This window comes from Aythya ferina (genome assembly GCF_964211825.1).
Source record: "Aythya ferina genome assembly, chromosome: 1".
In the NCBI taxonomy this organism is placed as follows: Eukaryota; Metazoa; Chordata; class Aves; order Anseriformes; family Anatidae; genus Aythya; species Aythya ferina.
This window is the reverse complement of record NC_140296.1, coordinates 24,748,997-24,768,661: the sequence shown is the minus strand read 5'-3', so window position 1 is coordinate 24,768,661 and position 19,665 is coordinate 24,748,997. Positions and strand designations below refer to the sequence as shown.

The 19,665-nt window shown below is 32.5% G+C and overlaps 1 protein-coding gene across 10 annotated transcripts in view; it reads right to left on the bottom strand.

Annotated features, from left to right (window-relative positions):
* The window catches only part of NBEA (neurobeachin), a 522,340-nt gene that overhangs the window by 313,418 nt on the left and 189,257 nt on the right, over window positions 1–19,665 (bottom strand). For 6 of the 10 annotated variants that reach the window (XM_084537470.1, XM_084537471.1, XM_084537462.1 and 3 more), the window contains exons 25-30: window positions 16,767–16,790; window positions 14,064–14,244; window positions 12,882–13,012; window positions 11,553–11,660; window positions 9,470–9,638; window positions 7,998–8,093 (exon numbers count right to left, since the gene is read on the bottom strand). In XM_084537470.1, the coding sequence (XP_084393596.1) occupies window positions 7,998–8,093; window positions 9,470–9,638; window positions 11,553–11,660; window positions 12,882–13,012; window positions 14,064–14,244; window positions 16,767–16,790 (709 nt within the window). The remainder of the gene's footprint in view (window positions 1–7,997; window positions 8,094–9,469; window positions 9,639–11,552; window positions 11,661–12,881; window positions 13,013–14,063; window positions 14,245–16,766; window positions 16,791–19,665) is intronic. The other 4 variants (XM_084537464.1, XM_084537468.1, XM_084537463.1 and 1 more) reach the window with 1 other exon arrangement.

Below are 19,665 nucleotides of genomic sequence, written 5' to 3'. Positions count from 1 at the left end.
GTCTTACTATCACTTTTCTTACTAAGCAAACCTCCTTCACTCAGTGCTCAATAAACACGTGTACATCAATCTGACCAATCACCTGGTTACCAAACAAAATTTAAATGATCCTAAAACTATTCAGGACAAAGTTAACTAAGGCAATTAGATAAAAAACTCATAAGAAAAAAATAACTAGAAAATTAAAAGCTGTAATAAAGACATATCCATTTTAGAATAAATAGTTTGCATTTGAAAGAAAAAAACAAATGTAAATCAGGAACAGTATGATAGTATATTTTAATTTTTGTAGGTGAATTTCCCTAGTTTTTGTCAGATTCTATTTTATTTTTGTCTTGTGTAAACTCAAAAAACACACAGATAACAAAAGACTATCTGCGAATAAATTATGGGAAAAAAGGATCACAGGAACAGAAACTAAGTGAAGAAGGCAGAATGGTGGACAGAAAGAATAAAGTTGTGATTCTCATTCTGTTGGACATTACAGGTTTCTACCCTCCCTTCTTACAATTTTAAAAGAAAAAACAGATGAGCCAGTAGTTATCTATGATAATATCTATATTTCTGACTCACCACGGGAAAGCTGATAATTTTGTTTTAGACATTTATTATAAAACTAATAACAACAACAAAAATTCTGTCACATAGGTTACAAAATCCAGTCACAAAAAAAGTGAAGAATAAAATATTCCATAGACATGATAAAACTTATACTAAAAGCATTAAATTAAGAAATATAGAAAAACTTAGGAAAAAAATAACTTTTAAAACATCTGTAAATTGTACAAACAAATCGAAGTGTCAATGTTATTTGACCAAAACAAAAATAAATTACAAATGCTTCATGGGTATATAATGATTGATTAATTAGTAATGAACTATATATCTTCTGATCCCTTAAGTAGTGGGTGAATGGTAATAAATATTTGATCAAGATGTATTTCTTATTATGCCAAGATCTTAAAATATACTTCCTCTCAGAGGCAGTGGTGGCATAGGTGGCATATATTTTATATAATCAGGAAAGCAATATAATAATCTGGAGCAGCATGCAGAAAATCAATTTTATCATTCACATGATTATCATTCTTTTCACTTATAAGATTTAACACAACTTCTTGAAAGTATATGGACAACTATATTCTGAGGAAGATGAAGCCACAGATTTTATCAGGGCTTTGTGGAGGCAAAGGGTATTTGGAAAGGCAATATAAATTAGTCCCTTAGCCCAGTTTGTGTAGTTAGACTGCTGTCCTTCTGCAAAAGAGGTATTTTAAAAATAGGCTGAAAATCTATGCTACTACACTAGGAATACAAATAATGGTATAGCAATGGACAATACTCAGAGATCAGAAAAATGATGCTTTACTTGCCTCAGAAGAAAAAGCAATTTCTGCAACTTCTTAATATATTTACTTCTATCAAGAAAAAAATCAATAGCTTTCAGTTCTTCTACAGCACATACCTTTAAAAATCTGTTCATTTACAGTGTTTGGGAAAAATATAGACAGCGATATCAAAGGAGATGAAAATACAATCCATTTTTGATAAAGTGCTGTGATAAGTTACACATCAATGTTCTCCACACAATATGATATAAGGCAATTTGAACTGTTGCAACACTTTCATTTCGAAAACGCTCCTGAATAATGCTAAGTAGTAATGTCATTCTTTTTGACTGAAAATATCTTTCCATTATTTGTGTAGTATTGATTGTGTGTTTAGGAATGTATAGGCTCCCAGTTAATGTGCAAAAAAAGATCATTCACACCTTTCCACTTCTGGAGATATGAGGTGGAGATGGAAGTACCGTTGAAACAATATAATAACCCCTCAGTGTAAGCAAGTATAGCTTTAATAATGACCAGAATTGAGAAAACTCACCCTGCTGTTCCTGGCCACCATAACCAAAACTACTACAAATTCATAGACATTCCTTTAAGAGGTTACTTGGTTTTATATAAGGCTGTTTAGCTGCTTTTAACAGAGGACACAATGCTCATCTACTATTTCATAGGCTTATTCCACCAATACGATATTTCTGCTCTCAAAATTTACACTGATTACCCTCTATCTGGTAAGAGAAAGGGCTACTCCCAGTGTTTCAGTCTTGACTTCCACACCTTCCAGACATAACAGAGATATTTTCATAACAAATGTGGGAAAAATCAGATAAACTAATCAAGAACAAAACAATGTCTTCTAAGATATTAAAGTTGCTACTATTCCAGAAATACAGATTTTAGCATTTTACACTAAATTCACTACATGTGAAAGAGCAGAATTTGGTAGCTCTTGCTGACTAAAGGGGCAGAGGTAAAGACTGCTAAGGATGTCTCAACCACTACAATGTTATCTTAAAATGGCTCCAGGAACTGGCAAGTTCCACTGTGCCATTAAGTCAGAAGTCAGAGTCTTGATAACACTCCTACAGAGACCTGAACCTCCTCTGACATTAAAGTTAATTTAGAGTACTTGCTTGTAAAGTAAAACAGAAGGAGCTTGTCTGCCTTCCACAGGAAGTAGCTTTGCATACTGGGACTACCTTCAACCTACTGAATTTGAAAGGAAACTTTTCAAGGAACTTGAAATCATTCCTCAGCAGTAGCAAGAGTAAAGATTAAGCTCTAACACTGTTTCTCGAGCAAATACAACACATGAAATTATCACCAAAGATGAAAGCCAAAAATTTTTGAAAGTGACTTTGTTACAGCATCGGACTTCAATGAATAGTCTCCTTCAAGGATCATAAGCACTTACCAGGCAAAAAAAGGAGACTGGAATACCTAAAAACAAATAAATGTTTTACCCCATTTAATGTGTATTTTATAGCTTTTGCAATAGTGCAGGTTTATAATAAAGTGAGCAGAGCAATTTCTTGAAACTTGGACAACCTGAGTAAATGCTTCTACAAGAAATGTAGCATGTTCAGCTTTCCCTAGTGGAGTAACTTTAGTAACAAATGCTGATCAACTGAGCAAAAGCACCAGTCAACTCTTTTAAGTCCTCCCATGCAAGAAACTTAATTAAAAAAAAAACAAAACAAAACAAAACAAAAAAACAGAGCTTCTGTACTTAATATACTACTCAAGTGCACAGGCACGAACAGATTCTTTTCAGATATAAATAAAGGGGTTACAGAATTCACTGGCTACACCACCCCAGTAGAGAAAATTTGTAAAACGTTATTGCAACAGTTAGATCACAGTTGCCTTGCTATATGTGGGATCTCAGTTATGTAACTGACCACCATCTTTGTGGTCTGCTGGCTAAGTGTGGCAGATTTCCATTAGCTATTTTTCCCCTCAAAACACCAATACATGAAGAAGCTTCACATGATAAAATAGGTACTATATTTGTTGTTCAACAGATGCAGTTTCTACAGTCAGACAAGGTCTCCCAGACTTTCAACCAGAGAAACAACCACAGAAAATTCACTTAGGACTGCTTGAGGGGAAACAAAAATAATAACAATGGAAAAAGAGAAACATTTTCCAGAAAGTACAAATTATAGGTACAATACCCACAGCCACTTGACATACTGAGAATGATAAAGTAAGTTTTCTTTCATCTTTGAATAGTCAGGTAAAATAACTTTCCCTTTCTGGCAAATATATTATAATGCTATATCGATTTATTTTTTTTTTCTAACTCCATATTTTAATTATGGAGCTTATCTTCATCCCAGTCAATTGAAGAAATCCCATGAACCAAAAAGTCTTTAGGCCAAGAAACATTTTAGGTCACTCTTGCATTTCAATAATTCTCAATCCAAAGACTCCATTTTGAAACCTTTACAATTTCAGAAAAACAGATCTATCTGACATTTCAAAAGCCTTTATTCTAATTCTTTGGTATTGTGAATAGAAAGAAGTCTGACAACATTTACTTTTGTTGGACTGTGTTGCTCAGACACTCTTCAGATGCAAAAGAATATTAATCTACTTTTTTTTTTTTTTTTTTTTTTTTTTTTTTTTATCTGTGACTGTGATAATTACTGTAGAATAGATGCTTGAATTGTACTCCACATTCAGGATTGTCTAACCAGATTCACCTGACTTCACAATATTGGAAGCTGGAAGCTGTAGAGCACAAAGGAAGAAAGGTTTGCCAATAAGTCAACTTCTGTCTTTCAGGAGACATTCTGTTGCCCAAGATTTGTCTTAACTGTTTCTGAACTTCAAGGAGTAGTAAACAAGCATTGTATCTTTGAAAAGATGAGCAAGACTAAGTTTTCTCCAGAGTATCCTTACAAGCATTTGTTTTTGACTGAAATTTTGCCAAACTGTCAGCATTTGAATCAGATGAGGTCTTCACTTATGTGATTGGCATCCAGCCATGAATAACATGAGGTATGAAGATGTTGCATAGAATAAATAAGCCAACAGTAGTGTATGTGTATATTGTATGTCTTTTTCTTTGTTGATGTACCCAAAGGAATTTCTCAGTATCTGACACTTGAAGCAGCAAGTGGAATAAGCCTTGATGTAGCAGACTTACAAGCTGGTTCATAAAACTTTCTGAGCTATGCCATGATATCTTTATGGAGATTAATACCACATGTTAAGGTGCTTTTTAAAGCTCTGGAGCTGAATTTAATTCTATTTAAGATTTTTGATATCATAGAAAACTATCATATTGTCTCCCCTTCTAAAACTCTGAAGTTATGAAGTTAAATAATACGATCTAAGGAGGGTTGCTTTCATGTCTTTATGCATACATGATCTGTATATGATCTAAATAGAAAAGAGTGAGATTTCTTTTGATTTTACAAGTTCTGCTTTGTCAGACTAAGCGCAAATTATTTTAGAAATACTGTAGAGAGTAAAAGAGTAAATCAGTAAATCTACAGATAGAGACACCTTTATCCTTCCCATGGTGAGCTTAGAAAGAAAGAAAACAAAACAAAACAAAACAAAACAAAACAAAAACCAGCAGAATAAATAAATACACATTGTTATTGCTAAATACCATTAAATACACCATTTAATACAAGGACACAATGGTATAATGGACACCATTGGTTTACCTTTTTCTTCCTCTTCCTTTGTGTGTTCTTTCTCCTTTAAACACCATAAGATAACATATAGCTTGTGAACAATACTTGGTTCACAGCAAAAAAGCAAACAAACAAACAAAAAAAAAACAACACCAAAACATTTAAACTTTATTTTAGTGACTACAAGCAATTATAAGTAAAGTTATAATATATTTTCCTGTGAAGCACATTTTAAACTATTTTATTTAAATACTAAATTTTATTAATATCATCAATAAATTGGGAAAAGGTCAACATATTTAAATGATGAGAACTGGAAAATTTCATATCAAGGTCAATGATGTTTAGAATTCCTAGAAACTGCACTTGACACCAACTGTAGTTACTCGTAAGAAGCATGCAACAATCACATACTGTAATACACCTGAGATAAGTAGGATCTTACACATCCTTAAATATATTGTAATAAAAGAGCATGCCATATACAAAGTAAAAAAATGAAGCATCACTAAGAAGAAATCTCCCACAGAGATCTGTTCCAAGGAACTCCTGTACCATTCCAACAATAGTGCAATGATGACACAATTTGCTGTATTGAATTGGACTGACAAATAACACACCCTTTACATCCAAATATAGAGGCTTTATTTCCATGTAACAAATGAATTTTTGTCCATTTTATAGTAAATAGGATTGTGCTTTAAAAATTTATATTGACTTTTAAATGTTAAATTTAATCATGCTATAATATGTTAAAATATCTTAAAATATAAAATATTATTAATGTGTTATATGTTTGCTGCCAAAATGTGGAAGCATGTCTAAATGAAACTGATTGGCTAAGTCACCGGAATGAAAAATTCCTGAAATGACAAAACAGGTTTTGACTTTAAGCCTCTCTGACAGTGTTGGCATTTTTTTTTTAGTTCCTGCTCATGTCCTTCAAAACTGAGGAACTGACTCCAGAATTTAAAAAGCAGAAATGCTCTTCTCTAATAATACGCAGATTAGAGATGTAGATGCAGTTAGGTATAAGAGAAAATATCAAGAAATAAATTTAAATAGTTACAGATAAAATTTCCTGTGTTGAATAATTTGTTTATAAAGCCAATTTCTTCATTACAGTTTCTTATGTATCTCACTTTACTATTTTTTTTTTTTTACTATTACTATTCCTGTAGCTCTACTGAACTATTAAAAGAACAAATCAAAATAAAACTATAATATACTTGAATTTGAGGTAAAGCAAATACTATGGACAATAGTATAAAGGACATATCTCTTAAGAAATATTTATCTGAAATATTTTGGTGATTTTATACAGCTGTCTCCATTTTTAAAAGACTTATTTTTAGTCTTTTTTTTTTTTCTGGTTTTGTTTTATTTTATTTTTTATTTATTTATTATTTTTATTTAGTATGGATAAGAAGAAAAAATATTTGTTTTTCCACTCCTTTTTACATCCATTATTTCAAATGTCAAGCAATATACAAATAGCAACATCATCTCACGTATTTTGCATAATTTCTTTTATTGTATTAAATTAAAAAATATTTTTAAATAAATGTAAGTTTTGAGGCAGTCTAACCATTTCCATTTTTTCAAGCAAAAGGTGTTGAGAAAGAAAATATCTGTGCCTGCTACACAAAAATGTGCTTTAAAGGCAAAAGGAGATGAGAAAGGAAGATCTAATTGTTCCAGGTTTTTATTGTCTATGTAACACTGTAGTACTCTTCTGAACTAAGAGTAAATGATCCTTCCCCCCACCCTGCTTTTCTTTTAAAATCAATGATAGACTGAACACAGCAGTGTAACAACAAAGAATATTATATCAGCAAATTCAATGATTGAAAATGTATTTTTAAATTTTATTTCTTTTCGTCATATGGCAGACAACAGACTTTTTAATTAAAATCATAAACCCTTGATTGTTAGTTGTTAGAATTTAAAACACTTTATAATATACTTACATGCACACATGGAAATTTAAGAAATGTAAGATAAACGGAGTGATTTTTTAAGTTAATCTAATAAAAATTTTAACATAATTTTCCCAGAACAGGATTTGATAAATATAACATAAGTTACATTATTAGCAAAGAAAGAAGTTAACTATTTATATTGTTTATATACAGAAAGCAGTTTTTAATCTCTTCATCTTTCTATAAATCAAACTTTTTACTCACTGAGATTTTGCAAAATTATACCAATAACATTTTCATTATGTTGTTTTTTAACCTATAATTCTATATTCACATTATAGTACATGCAAATAAATGGGGAAATGTACATGCAAATTTGGCTAAAATTACAACTGGGTAACCCTTTTTTTCAAATAATGGCATCTAAAAAACATTTTCTCTATATTATAATATAACTATTAAAACAAACAAACAAACAAACAAACAAAAGCAGGCCCAAAACATGTAATAGTTGCTCTGGTCACAAAAGTGTTCTCATTCAAGAAAAGCACAGCACAGCACATTAACTAACATGCATAAAATAATTAACAGTACAAACAATATCAAAGGTTTACATACCATCAAGAAAGCAAGAACAAAAAAAAAAAGCAAGAAAGGAAGGAAAAATAACAGGAAAATATACGGGGAAAGGGAACACTACAAAAATACTACATATGTTATGTGGTATGCAATATTTTTTTAAAAATAGGCCTGACTTTATGGGCCTAATATTGTAGTAGAATAACCACAAACCAAAAGCATTTAGAATTTTCTACATCCATTCCCTCCTCCTCACTAATCTTTTATAAAATTTATTTCATAGTAAGTAAAGTTAAGAAGTGATAGTAAAATTGGGAAAGAGATTTCCTAGAGAAATGTAGGCAGGAAGTTAAAGTTTTAAAGGTGTCATCAGGTCTGATCTCCATGTAACCTGAGGCGTATACTTATTTATCAACAATTACATCACAGTTAGTTCTTGTATTACATTACATTAAATAAGAACACCCAAACAGGTTAGGAGATGATGTTAATATTACCTTTGTAAAATGAGTGGGCAAAGCTCTGCTCAGGAATTAACTTGGCAAGGAATCCATGGTTCAAACTTGGGTGAGGGATAGATGGTATGACCACAACTGTGGAGAAAATCATGGAATCAAATGTGAGCCAGCTAATATTCATGTGTGGCCTGGTCCACTGTGGATCCATGACAGAAGTCCTATCTCATTGAAACATGCAAATATGGTATTATCAACATAAAGTGCATTTCTAAAGGAAGAAAACAAGTTCTGTATCAAGAGATAGGAAACAGCACACCTATTTGGGCACTTCAAGAGCAACAACCATGTGGGGAAAAAAGACACACATATATATATGCACACACATGTACACAGAAGATAATCATGAGTGAAATAGTTCACTGAAACTAGCAGCTTTTTAGTGCAGGACAATAACATATAACCAGAAAGGCACAAAAAATATGATTTCTCATAATTGACCATGTTCATGTATTATATTTGAAATGGGAAGCCCCTAAGCACATAAACTTCAGAAGTGATATATAAATGATAAATTAAAGCATAATGATGAATTAGAAGATAATGACTAAATGCAAATGTGACACAAATTGGAACATACATTCTATGAAGAATGAAAATCAGAAACTCCGTAAATGAAGTAATTAAAATTCAATACAAGACAAAAAACATACATGAAGAGCTTCATGGACAAGTTCAGTTACTGTTTTCAGCTCTTTTAACACAGAAGGTACAGTTGTAAACAATCCAGTGGGACTTGAAAAACCTACTGAATTGACAGTATAAAGAATTTGAAACAAAGTGGGGTAAAGTTTGGATTCTTAATTTCTGATGGGCTCTGACAGCTAACAGACTCCCTCCCTCTCAGGCTGAAGAACACATGCCAGTGAAAAATACTACTACTATTAAAAAAAAAATAAATCACAAGCAGTTCAAAGAAGGCAAGAGAAATGCTTCCTTTTTCTTATAATCTTTCCTTAGGCTTTCAAATGTAGGCACCAACACAGCAGGACTCCAAAAAGGAGTCCTCCACCACCACCTTTTCACAAACCTCCTAATTTAAACTAAAAGAGTTTACATGGGCGAAGAGCTGTGTTTGCTGTTTATGTTTCATTGTATAAAGATATCTGCTCTTACTAACAAATAATAGCCTAAGAAAGTTGTGGTGATCAACTGTCTTGTACTTTACAGCTTTAGCACCATCAGACACACTGTTTCTTTTCAATTATATTCAAATGAAATAAACAAAAGCATAAAAAGCAATACAAAAATGAAAATTAGTTATACCCTATAAGCAAATGCACAAAATAAGTGAAATCTGCCAATGTACATTAAAATTATTTTAGAGAAAGAAAGTACCATGTAATTTCCTATTAGCATTTTAAACTGCTCAAGTACTTTGAACTCAGATAATTACAGTTCTAACAAATCTACACATGAAAATGAAAAATAACATTTAAAGAAAACAAATGTACCTGTACTTGTTGGTGAATTTATTTCTTGTCTGATATTTCTACCTGCCTGGCTCCCAGATCTTGCAGTTTCTCGTTGTGGTTCTAGAATATCACGGTATTTGGAGACCATCAGAACTGAAATAAAGTAGACTACTGCCAAAGCTAAGAACTGAGCCTGTTTGCTGTCGTCCTGTGTTAAAGAGAAAGGAACAAACCTATATTACTGGACATTTCAATGGAATTTTCACTCAAGATCATCTCAAAGTTTTATAAATAATGCCCAACTGAAATGTTACATCTGTTAACATAGTAGCAAAGGGATTAACTAGAAGATTTAATGGATTTTCACTGAAGTAGTATGTACACAACATTTATTAAGTACCTAATCATAAAGGTAATTTGGAAACCACAAATCTCCAAGCCTGTGAAGTCAATGGCCATTTCAGAGTAGAGGCTTCAACTAGAGTTTCAACTTGTCTCAATTCCACAGGTACCCATTTTCTATCACAAATCCAGGGCTTGCTTTCCATATTTTTCTGTGTGTTTAATTTGGTTGCATGTCACTGCAACACTTAAAATAACTGTAAATCCTCTTACTAGTTCTTTCACAGAAATTTCAGAATCTGCTTCCACTACTCTCTTCTCTTATACGTAAGGAAAGAGTAGGTGAGAGAAGATCATCACCCAGTTTCAACCTTGGCCTTTAAAGATGATTAGATCAGAACACTCTAACAGATAAATGCTTTTGTTTCTCATTGTACTTTCTTCATTAAAACTATTCCTACATTCAGTTTTTACTTCAATCCACTCAAACCTGAGCTGCAGAAGTTTAAACTTAAAATATATATTTGCATATATATAATAATAATTCCTATTGCAGTGCTTTCAAAAATGATATTGTAGAATAGTTTTATTGTAAAACCAGTTGCAGAAATGTGAAAAACATATATATGTATTTACATATATATGACATATATTTAGAAGAAGTAAAAATTGACTTTTTTTTTTTCTAATCAATTTGCTGCAGCTCTGCAATAAATATAATAAGTCTTCCACCTACAATGGTTGGACAAGTAACTGACACTTTTATTAATACAGTTTTATTTCAGGACATAACTGATTTATTCTGGTTGTGAGTATTTGGCTAATATATGATCAAGTCTGACTGTAAAACAAAATTATGTACTGATCTCAAATGGTTTATCAATATGATCAAGCACAAATTCAGGCTGGATAAAGAATAGACTAAAAGCAGCCCTGAGGAAAAGGACCTGGGGGTGTTGGTTGTCGAAAAGCTCAACATGAGCTGGCAATGTGTGCTTGCAGCCCAGAAAGCCAACCATATCCTGGGCTGCATCTAAAGTAGTGTGGCCAGCATGGTGAGGGAGGTGGGTCTTCTCCTTTCTGCTCCAGTGATACCTCACCTGGAGCACTGCATTCAGCTCTGGGGTCCCCAGCACAAGAAGGACAGGGTCCTGTTAGAGTGAGTCCAGAGGAGGGCCATGAGGTTGATCAGAAGGCTGGAGCACCTCTCCTATAGAGACAGGTTGAGGGAGTTGGGGTTTTTCAACCTGGAGAAGAGAAGGCTCCAGGGAGACCTTACCACAGCCTTCCAGTACCTACAGGGGGGCCTACAAGAAAACTGGGGAGAGACTCTTTGTCAGGCGGTATAGGACAAGGGGGGAATGGCTTTAAATTAAAAGAGAGGAGGTTCATATTAGACATTATGAAGAAATTCTTTCTTCTGAGGGTGATGAGGCATTGGAACAGGTGGCCCAGGGAAGCTGTGAATGCCCCATCCCTGGAGGTGTTCAAGGCCAGGTTCAAGGCTCAGGGCTTTGAGCAACCTGGTGTAGTGGAAGGTGTTCCTACCTATGGCAGGAATTAGGTGATCTTTAAGGTCCCTTCAAGGTCCCTTCCAACCTAAAACATTCTATGATTCTGTGATTTTACAGTGCAGGAAGTGGCTGGCAGTTACAAAGCCATGAGCAGATGGTTTGCTGATAAGTGTGACACATGAAGGGTATTTTAAATTCTAGAACAACCAAAAATTCTTTGAAAATGGAAGTGATGATTTTGTAGAATTACAGCACATATTACTCACCACATCACGAAAAACAACTGCTCGTAGACGATTAATATCAACATCCTGAAGAAGCCGATCAGGGTCTTTTATAGGAGAGAGATTGCCAGGGACATTTTCAAGGGGAGTCTACAAATAAAACACTTATGAGAATTTTTTTCCCCCAAATATCTTGGGAAATTTAAAGCATTTGTGTTAGAACCTTAATTTGATACATTTTTAGATATCACTGTTAATCTTAGATGCTCTTCTACTAACAATGTACTTTCATTATACAATGTACTTTCATTATATTAACAATGTACTTTTCACTCAGACAAGGCTTCTACAAAAAACAGTCTGAATTATTGTCCTAAATATTTAGATATAAGTTGTTACATCATCCCACTACATCAGAACAACTGTATCTTTTTGCAGAGTTAAATAATTGTATGCACACAAAAGATGATTTCTGATTATAGTTGTTCCATAGCAGTACAATAAATTGTCTAATACGGTACATTTAAAAACCATGAGCAGAAATATTTTCAAAAATCATTTTCTTTTCATTTTACTGAGAATTATTACAGACTATTTACAGTATAATTCCTATTATTACAAATTATTACAAAGGCATAGAGTACTATGCTTTGTTTAAAAAATGACAATGTATTGCATATTATGCCTAAACACCTAAAAGCATTGTTATACTTATTTGCTTTGCACCGAATGTGATAAAGTGGAAAATATAATGCCTTTTGTGAGATTTAATAAAATAATAGTGTGAATGAAGCTGAGTTTGTAAATGCTATCTGGAAAAGGCATTAGAGAACAAAAAACACTAAAGTTCCTAATGAAAATATAGTATCAAAAAAACATGAATCTGTTATGTTAGCTAAAATGCTATATTTTAGTTATGTCACAGGCTACACTAAATTCTTCAGGATTTTAGTTTTTTAGACTCAAAGCTGTTATCAAGTTCAGAAAAGTAGGTTTCATTCAGTCAGAAAGAAAATACTGATCTCTATTGTACATGCAATGGTATATTGAAGTTACTGGGACTCAGATGTTCCACTGACAGATGTAATTACAGGACTTCATCCAAACTGAAGATGCCTTGAGAAATTAAAAAAGCTATGCAGGTATAAAACAAACAAACAAATAAACAAACAAACAAAACTATACAGATGTGAAGAAGGGAACTTCAAAACAAAGCAGGAGTCGTAAAGCTCTTTAAGACTGCTCCAGTGTACGTTAAGTTTTTGCATAAGCTTTTGCCAAATACTTGAGAAGGCAGATACAATTGCTTTCTGATCATAGAAGCAGTGGTACAGTCTTGTCAGTGCTGTTGGTAACTGAAGACTGGATTACCTTGGTTGCTGCTGCTGCAGTTACGCCCTGGAGAGCATCCTGAGCTTTACTGCTGATTAATGAAGTCTTGTTCACTCTCTCTCTCTGCCTTTGCCGACACTCTAAACAGTTTCTCACAGCCACACAACAAACTAAAAAAGTCATGAAAATTAAACAAGTTAGAGTTATTTTCTCATAATTATTTTTAGAGTATCAGTTAGCAGTCTGTATATATCAATAACCATGTCTAAATAATAACAGCAATAGTTATCGCATTAGACTCCATTAGTACTAGGAAAGCACTAATGGTGACTTATTTCTTTTAGCTGAACAACCTAATGTTTTCTATAACTATCTCACTATATTAAAATTTGAAGCTCTCATATGTTATTGATCAGTTATCAGCACTTTAAATCTGAGTGCAGTTATGCACAGCTGCAACAGAGGAAAATAGTAGGAGCTAATTGAGAATTCGATGAAAATTGATTAGTGATAATAAACCACAAGCATTATACCAGTAGCAGTATAATAATCAATGATCTAATGAGTGGTATGAATAATAACTGGACAAAAATCAGAGTCTAAAAATTATTCAGCATTTGAAAGATGTTGTGGGATACAACATTAAAGAAATGGCATCATGCTGGATGACAGATGTTCACCAGGACAAAGTCATATAGGTTGGAAAGAATAATTCAAACTATTCAGAAATTTTTAAATTGCCTAATCAATTGTAAGAAGATACAGGAAATGGTAAATAGTGAAGAAAGGCACTAGACTGTTGCAATATTTATATTAAGATCTGCAGTCTGTACACACATCCCAAGCTTTTAATCTTACATGGACTGAAAACAGTCTTTCAAATCTACAGAGACTTGGATAAGGAAACTTGCAGTAGGCATGCAGCAAAACAGCTTCTAGGAAAAACACTTTTCCTCTGTTCATTTACTTTTATTTAATATTTTTACTCAAAAATGTATACAACTTTTACAAAGGAATTAACAATTTCAGACATGCCATTTTATTATTTTTTGTGTTTTTATTGAATCAACCTTTAAACAGCATCAAATCAGCAATAGCATACTATTATTTCATCACATCACAGTCAGTACAAGGACCTTTCCTACATGTGTCACTATTTTATCTAGCTTGAGCTCACTGATCTGTAAGTAATTATTTAATACGTGCTGTCTGCAGACTTACCAAGCCTCAGGCACTGTCGCATTAGACCTCCAGAAGACATGTTTTTTTCAGCTTCAATCTCACTAAAATTTAGAGAACTGGCAAATACTAGTACATCAACCATTGCCATCAGACGGCTGAGAAAAGTTACTGCTGTCTCTGCTGACATTCCTTGTGTCACTTCAATATTTTCCAATTCAGTCTTTAAAAGGAGATAATTGAATTAAACAGCTTGAACACAACTGAAATATAATGACAGCAGCATATACACACACGAATCTAAATTGTTACACTTAATGATAAATACATTGAAAAGTTATTAAAAAAAATCTCATATTATTACCACTAATATAAATTGTGATCCAAATTCAAAGTAAGACAGCATGAAGAGTGAGAAAATTATTTATGTTCACATGTTCTAATAGATGATAAAAAGTCTAATATAAATGGGAAATCTATCAGCAACTACATAAAGACAAAGTGTGCTCAGATAGTAAAACAATGTAAAGTATGTAAGGGTAGAACATAATCTTACATTCTTCCATAGGCTAACAATATTGACAGGTAACGTATTAATTAAAGTCCGTATATCTTTTACATTCCTTTAGATAAACAAGTAAGAGTGGGAAAAACTGGACAGTATTGCCCTGCTTCCGTGAATTGATTCTCCCTGGGAATTCTTACTATTATATTGGTAGCACTGTACAAATTCTCCTGTAAATCAGAATAGAGTATGTTTACTCTCTCACTACAGCAACAAGGAGGAAGTAAAAATGTGACAAGTTATATGACATGCAACTTACATTTCTCAGAGAATGACCATTTCTTTTCTAATGTAGTGCTGTACTGTAATGTAGTGCTTAATGGGAATCTAAAGAAGAACGCTGAATGAGCTCGTTATTTCTGAAATCTAAAAATCTTTTCTCCAAGGTGTCTAGAATCATGTTTTCAAAAGCATTTGGGTGTCTAACAGTGCAGATGAGTGAGCAAACATTGTTTAATTAACAAAAAGTCTACCTAAACACCTAAACATTACTTCTACCTCTGGAACTAGGCAAAATTGAAAATTGGATTGAAATTTGATTGAAAATTGGCTTGACTGTCCACATTTATATGCTTAAACAATAAATTAAAAATTGTCTACAGGTGGCTGATTCTTATTGATCGTCAATAAGATTTCAGAGCACATGGCTTCTTAGAACACAGAGTTCAGTCACTTTTAATAAACATTACTTTTGCCACATGTGCTGCTTTTTATTCACTTGCTTAGGATTATCTATGAAAAATGTACAACATTTTTTGTACTGTTTTGGACATTTCTGAAACTAAAAAAAAAAAAAAAAAAAAAAAAATTAAAATCCTTTATTTCTGTATTTCTAAAAAAATGAGTATCCTTCCTGAAGAGTTACTTTTTAGAATAGCTTAGATTATAACATATGACGAATGCAAACTGTGCCAAACAGTATTATGCACAAAACTGTTTTTAAACATGTAGGATATAATGTGGCATGTGTCATCACAATGATAGATAACACTTCATTTAATTTTTCTTAAGGACTTAACATGTCAGTTACCGGAGTGATTTGGGAAGGGCTGTCATCTGTCTGATCTGTCCAATGAAATCAGACAAATGGTAAAATGATAACTGTTTCTGGCCTCTATTCTTTAGTCAGGTCTTCCCTTCTTAGTGTGTGCTGTGTTCCTACATTCTGGAAAATTAGTTTGTTTTTTGTAAGAGACTGGAACATCTTTTTTTTAAAAGCACTCACCCAATGAAAATAGATCTTAAAAAATCTATAGCCATAACAGTCTTCTAGAAAATATCATATGTGGTTACAGAAACTTGAACTTTGAACTCATGCTTCAAATAACATCAGGTTTGCTAGCAGCATACTGACTGCCTGCTGTTGATTTTTCTCAAACTTTAATAGTATTGCATCAATCATGGTCTTTAAACCTTCTCAGTATATCTCTTGCTTTATGCTGCAAGTTACGTAATTAATTCATTTTATAAAATATACATTTTAGTGTATTTTACCAAGATTTTTGAAAAATTTGAATTGAAAAAATCTTTTTAAAAAATCTCCCTAAAATATATAATTGTTTATATATATACATATATATATATACACACACCTACATACACATATATATATAAGTATGTAGGTGTGTGTATATATATATTTATATATATATAAAGGACTTAGTTTAAAACTAAACTAAAATTAAAGGACTGAGGTCTTACTTTATACAAAACTAAAGGACTGGAGGACTTTTTAAAGCAAAACGTGTTATCAGTATTCCTTATTAAAACAGCACATCAATATTCTAATAACATTTAAAATAAGTTCCACTTGATCAAGCTGTCTTCAATATTTTAGATTGGTGTAGCTTAAAAAGCCTTAAAAAAGGGAATTTATCACCACCTCATGTCTACTGTGCATACAATTACAAGTTCAGAGCCTAAAGATTTTTTTTTCTACGGAGAACCACATTTATAATTTAGCTCATGGACCTGCCTACATTTGTCTTCTAGCTAACAGTAAGCATCATATTTGACAATGCATTAAGTTACTGAAGGGAAACACGTTAGGAGAAGTTAATACAGCCACTGTATTCCTAATCTTATCCTACTATTTGATATAGGAAAATAATAATAAAAAAGTCAAAATACTAAATGATCAAAAACAAGAAATTTTTGAAAATGCAAAAACTGAAACTTACAGCAGCAATACTAACCTTAGAACCCTGGACATGCAACAGACAAAACAGACAACAGATCACAACAATAAAAGAAAAAGAAAATAATTTAAGTTAACTAAAAATACAATGTAAAATTTAAACAAATTAGTATCTTGGAATTATACATTTGTTTAATTTATAATTAGAACAGCATAGCATTTCAGCTCAGCATGAACATTTGAAAATGAAGATGTCTAGAGATAGCTACTTACAAGGAAAGAAGCACTGTAAATCTTGTATTATTACAGAGTTCATGTAAACACCGATTTTTCCAAACCAATGCACATATTTTATATAGTACATAGAGCAATTTTCTGAAGCAATGTAAACCAAAGTAATGTTTTCACTGATTATATAGAAATAAAATGAGCATTTTACAACAAACCATTCAACTGAAATGCAATAAAGTAGTTAATCTTTGTATGAGGAGGCAAGTAGGCTTAAAATGCTTTGACAAAATAAATATAAATCACAAAAAGTAAACTGTTTCTTCATGCATAATGCTCCTTCCTTTGAAGCAACACAAGATAGTCCATTATATACATTATATATTATATTATATATACATTTGGGTGTATTTGGGGATATATACATTTGGGTGTATTTTTCTTTAACTTAAACCAGTATCATGCTGTATATGCTTTTCAGCCACAGAAAAAAAATAAAGATTTACCAAGCTCCAGGGACAGAGTTAGTCTTCAAATTCCTATATGTACAATTAAGTTACTGCATTATTTTTTTTATGTTTCAGTTTGGGTTAGAAGCACTTTCTTATCAATATGGGCTAGGAAATCATCCTTTAATGTTCACTAGTTATATTTAAAAAAATAAGCTTTTTGTTTGTTTGTTTGTTTGTTTGTTTTGTTTTTAGGGAATTTTTTTTGTCATTAAGTAGTGGAAAAATCTAATCTGGCAGAAGGTAGAACAAGCTGAAACAAACTAATTTCTTTCCTCTTGGAACGGAAAATATCACACTCAACCTCTTAAATATACCTTCCTCTTCTGTAGCTGGATGCACCTCAAGAATTAACCTGTTGCTATTTTCTCTAGATTGCTTGATCACAATTTTTGGATCAATACACCAGTGTTGATTCTCAGAAATGTTACAGACCACACTGCAGTATGGTATACATGAGTCATGCACATCATAATGCTAACACTATACAGAGAACACACAGAAAAATATATAATCTCAGTTTTTAATCCACAGACCCAATAATGTTGTCTTTAAATATTTGAGTTTTGTAGACAGCTGTCCATATAACACCAGCAGTCCTTAGAACACAATTGAGAGCTGAAGTTTTAAATTAATTAAGAGTGCCTTAAAATTCTAGAGTTTGTAAAAGTGGAAAAGTAATTTCAAGGGGTCTGGAAATTTATCTCAATGGTCACAATCATTTCAACTCCTCAAACGCATTTCTTTTGCCTTACTTAATGTCCTTGAGTCCTTGTCACAGCTACTATCCCTGTGGTAAGCAATGATGACTTCAAATTCCTAGATTGTACACAAAATATTTTATCCTGCAATGAGCTGCTATTAAGAGAAAGCATCTTCTGCAAACCTTCTTTCTTATAGCTCCCAAATATGCATATACTTGCACACCATTTTAAGATGATTTCCCTATAGGTGTTATTAAAAATAAACCTCAAAGACCACCCTCACAAACAAGGAACAAAGAAACAGGAAATCAGTATTATATTCCATCATCTCTCTAAAATATTGGTGGTTTAACTCCCAATCTAATAGTCAAGAATCAACAGTGGAACACACTCCATTTTATACTTTAAAGCAATGGAATTGCTTTGGATTGTATATTTTATTAATATTTGCCTTCATTTCACTTTAGTTCACACATACAATTCCTGTCCCTTTAAAAACACCATCATTTGAAGCCAATCCTTGCACAGGGGTGGTGGTAATTGAAAGTAAGGGAAATACTGAAATGTGGGATTACATTACAGTGGGATTAGTTTACACGTGGGAATAGATTACAGTGAATTGCAACACACTTTCCATGCAAATGTATAAACTTCTCTCTTCTCGAGTCAGTCACAGATTTGCGTCTCTCTGTTTTCACATCTGCCTATATATATGAAAACTTTTTTTTTTCCTATTCATATTTAATGGTCCTTATTCATATCACTATTCAGATTATCCTCATCTGGACAGAAAAAAAAAAAAAAAAAGCAAGGCAAAAGATAGATTTTAATTTCAAGCATTCAACAATAAAGAAATCTCTGGATTAAGATTGCCTGTTCTACAGCAGACAAGGAATCATAAAGCAATCTTCCACCCAAGCTAGCAGCATTGCCATTTCAGTACAAATCCTAACTATGTAAAGAAAAAGTTTTCTGTAGTGGAAAATTCCACAAATAATCATTTTAAAGAAACTGTGACAGTACTCATTTTGCAGCAAGGGAAGGAACACAACACAGAAGCTGTTACACAAAGCCAAAATAAATAAATAATTAAATAAATCCTCCAATATCCTGACAGTAAACTTCTAAACTTAGCTCTTGGTTATTTTTTGTTTATAACCTTAATTAATTTAAGCATCCAATATACAGTGTCTATTCTACTGATATAAAGGTGAAATGCCTTAAAAATAATAAAGAGGCAGTGAGATATATGAAATAACAACTAACTCTATACCAGATTGTTGAGAAGAGAGGTGTTCAGTGCAGTTAAAAACTAAGCAGCCCAGTATAAGGCCTCAGTTGTGCTCAGATTGACATATGGAAGTCAAAGAACTTATATGGAGCTGAAATGGGAGTATTATTACATGTGATCTTGTAAAGGCACTATGCATTTCTGTCTGTCATTTTCTCTGTTAGAAAATAAGTAAGCTATCTCATAAAAAGAGGTGGGATTCAGCTCCAG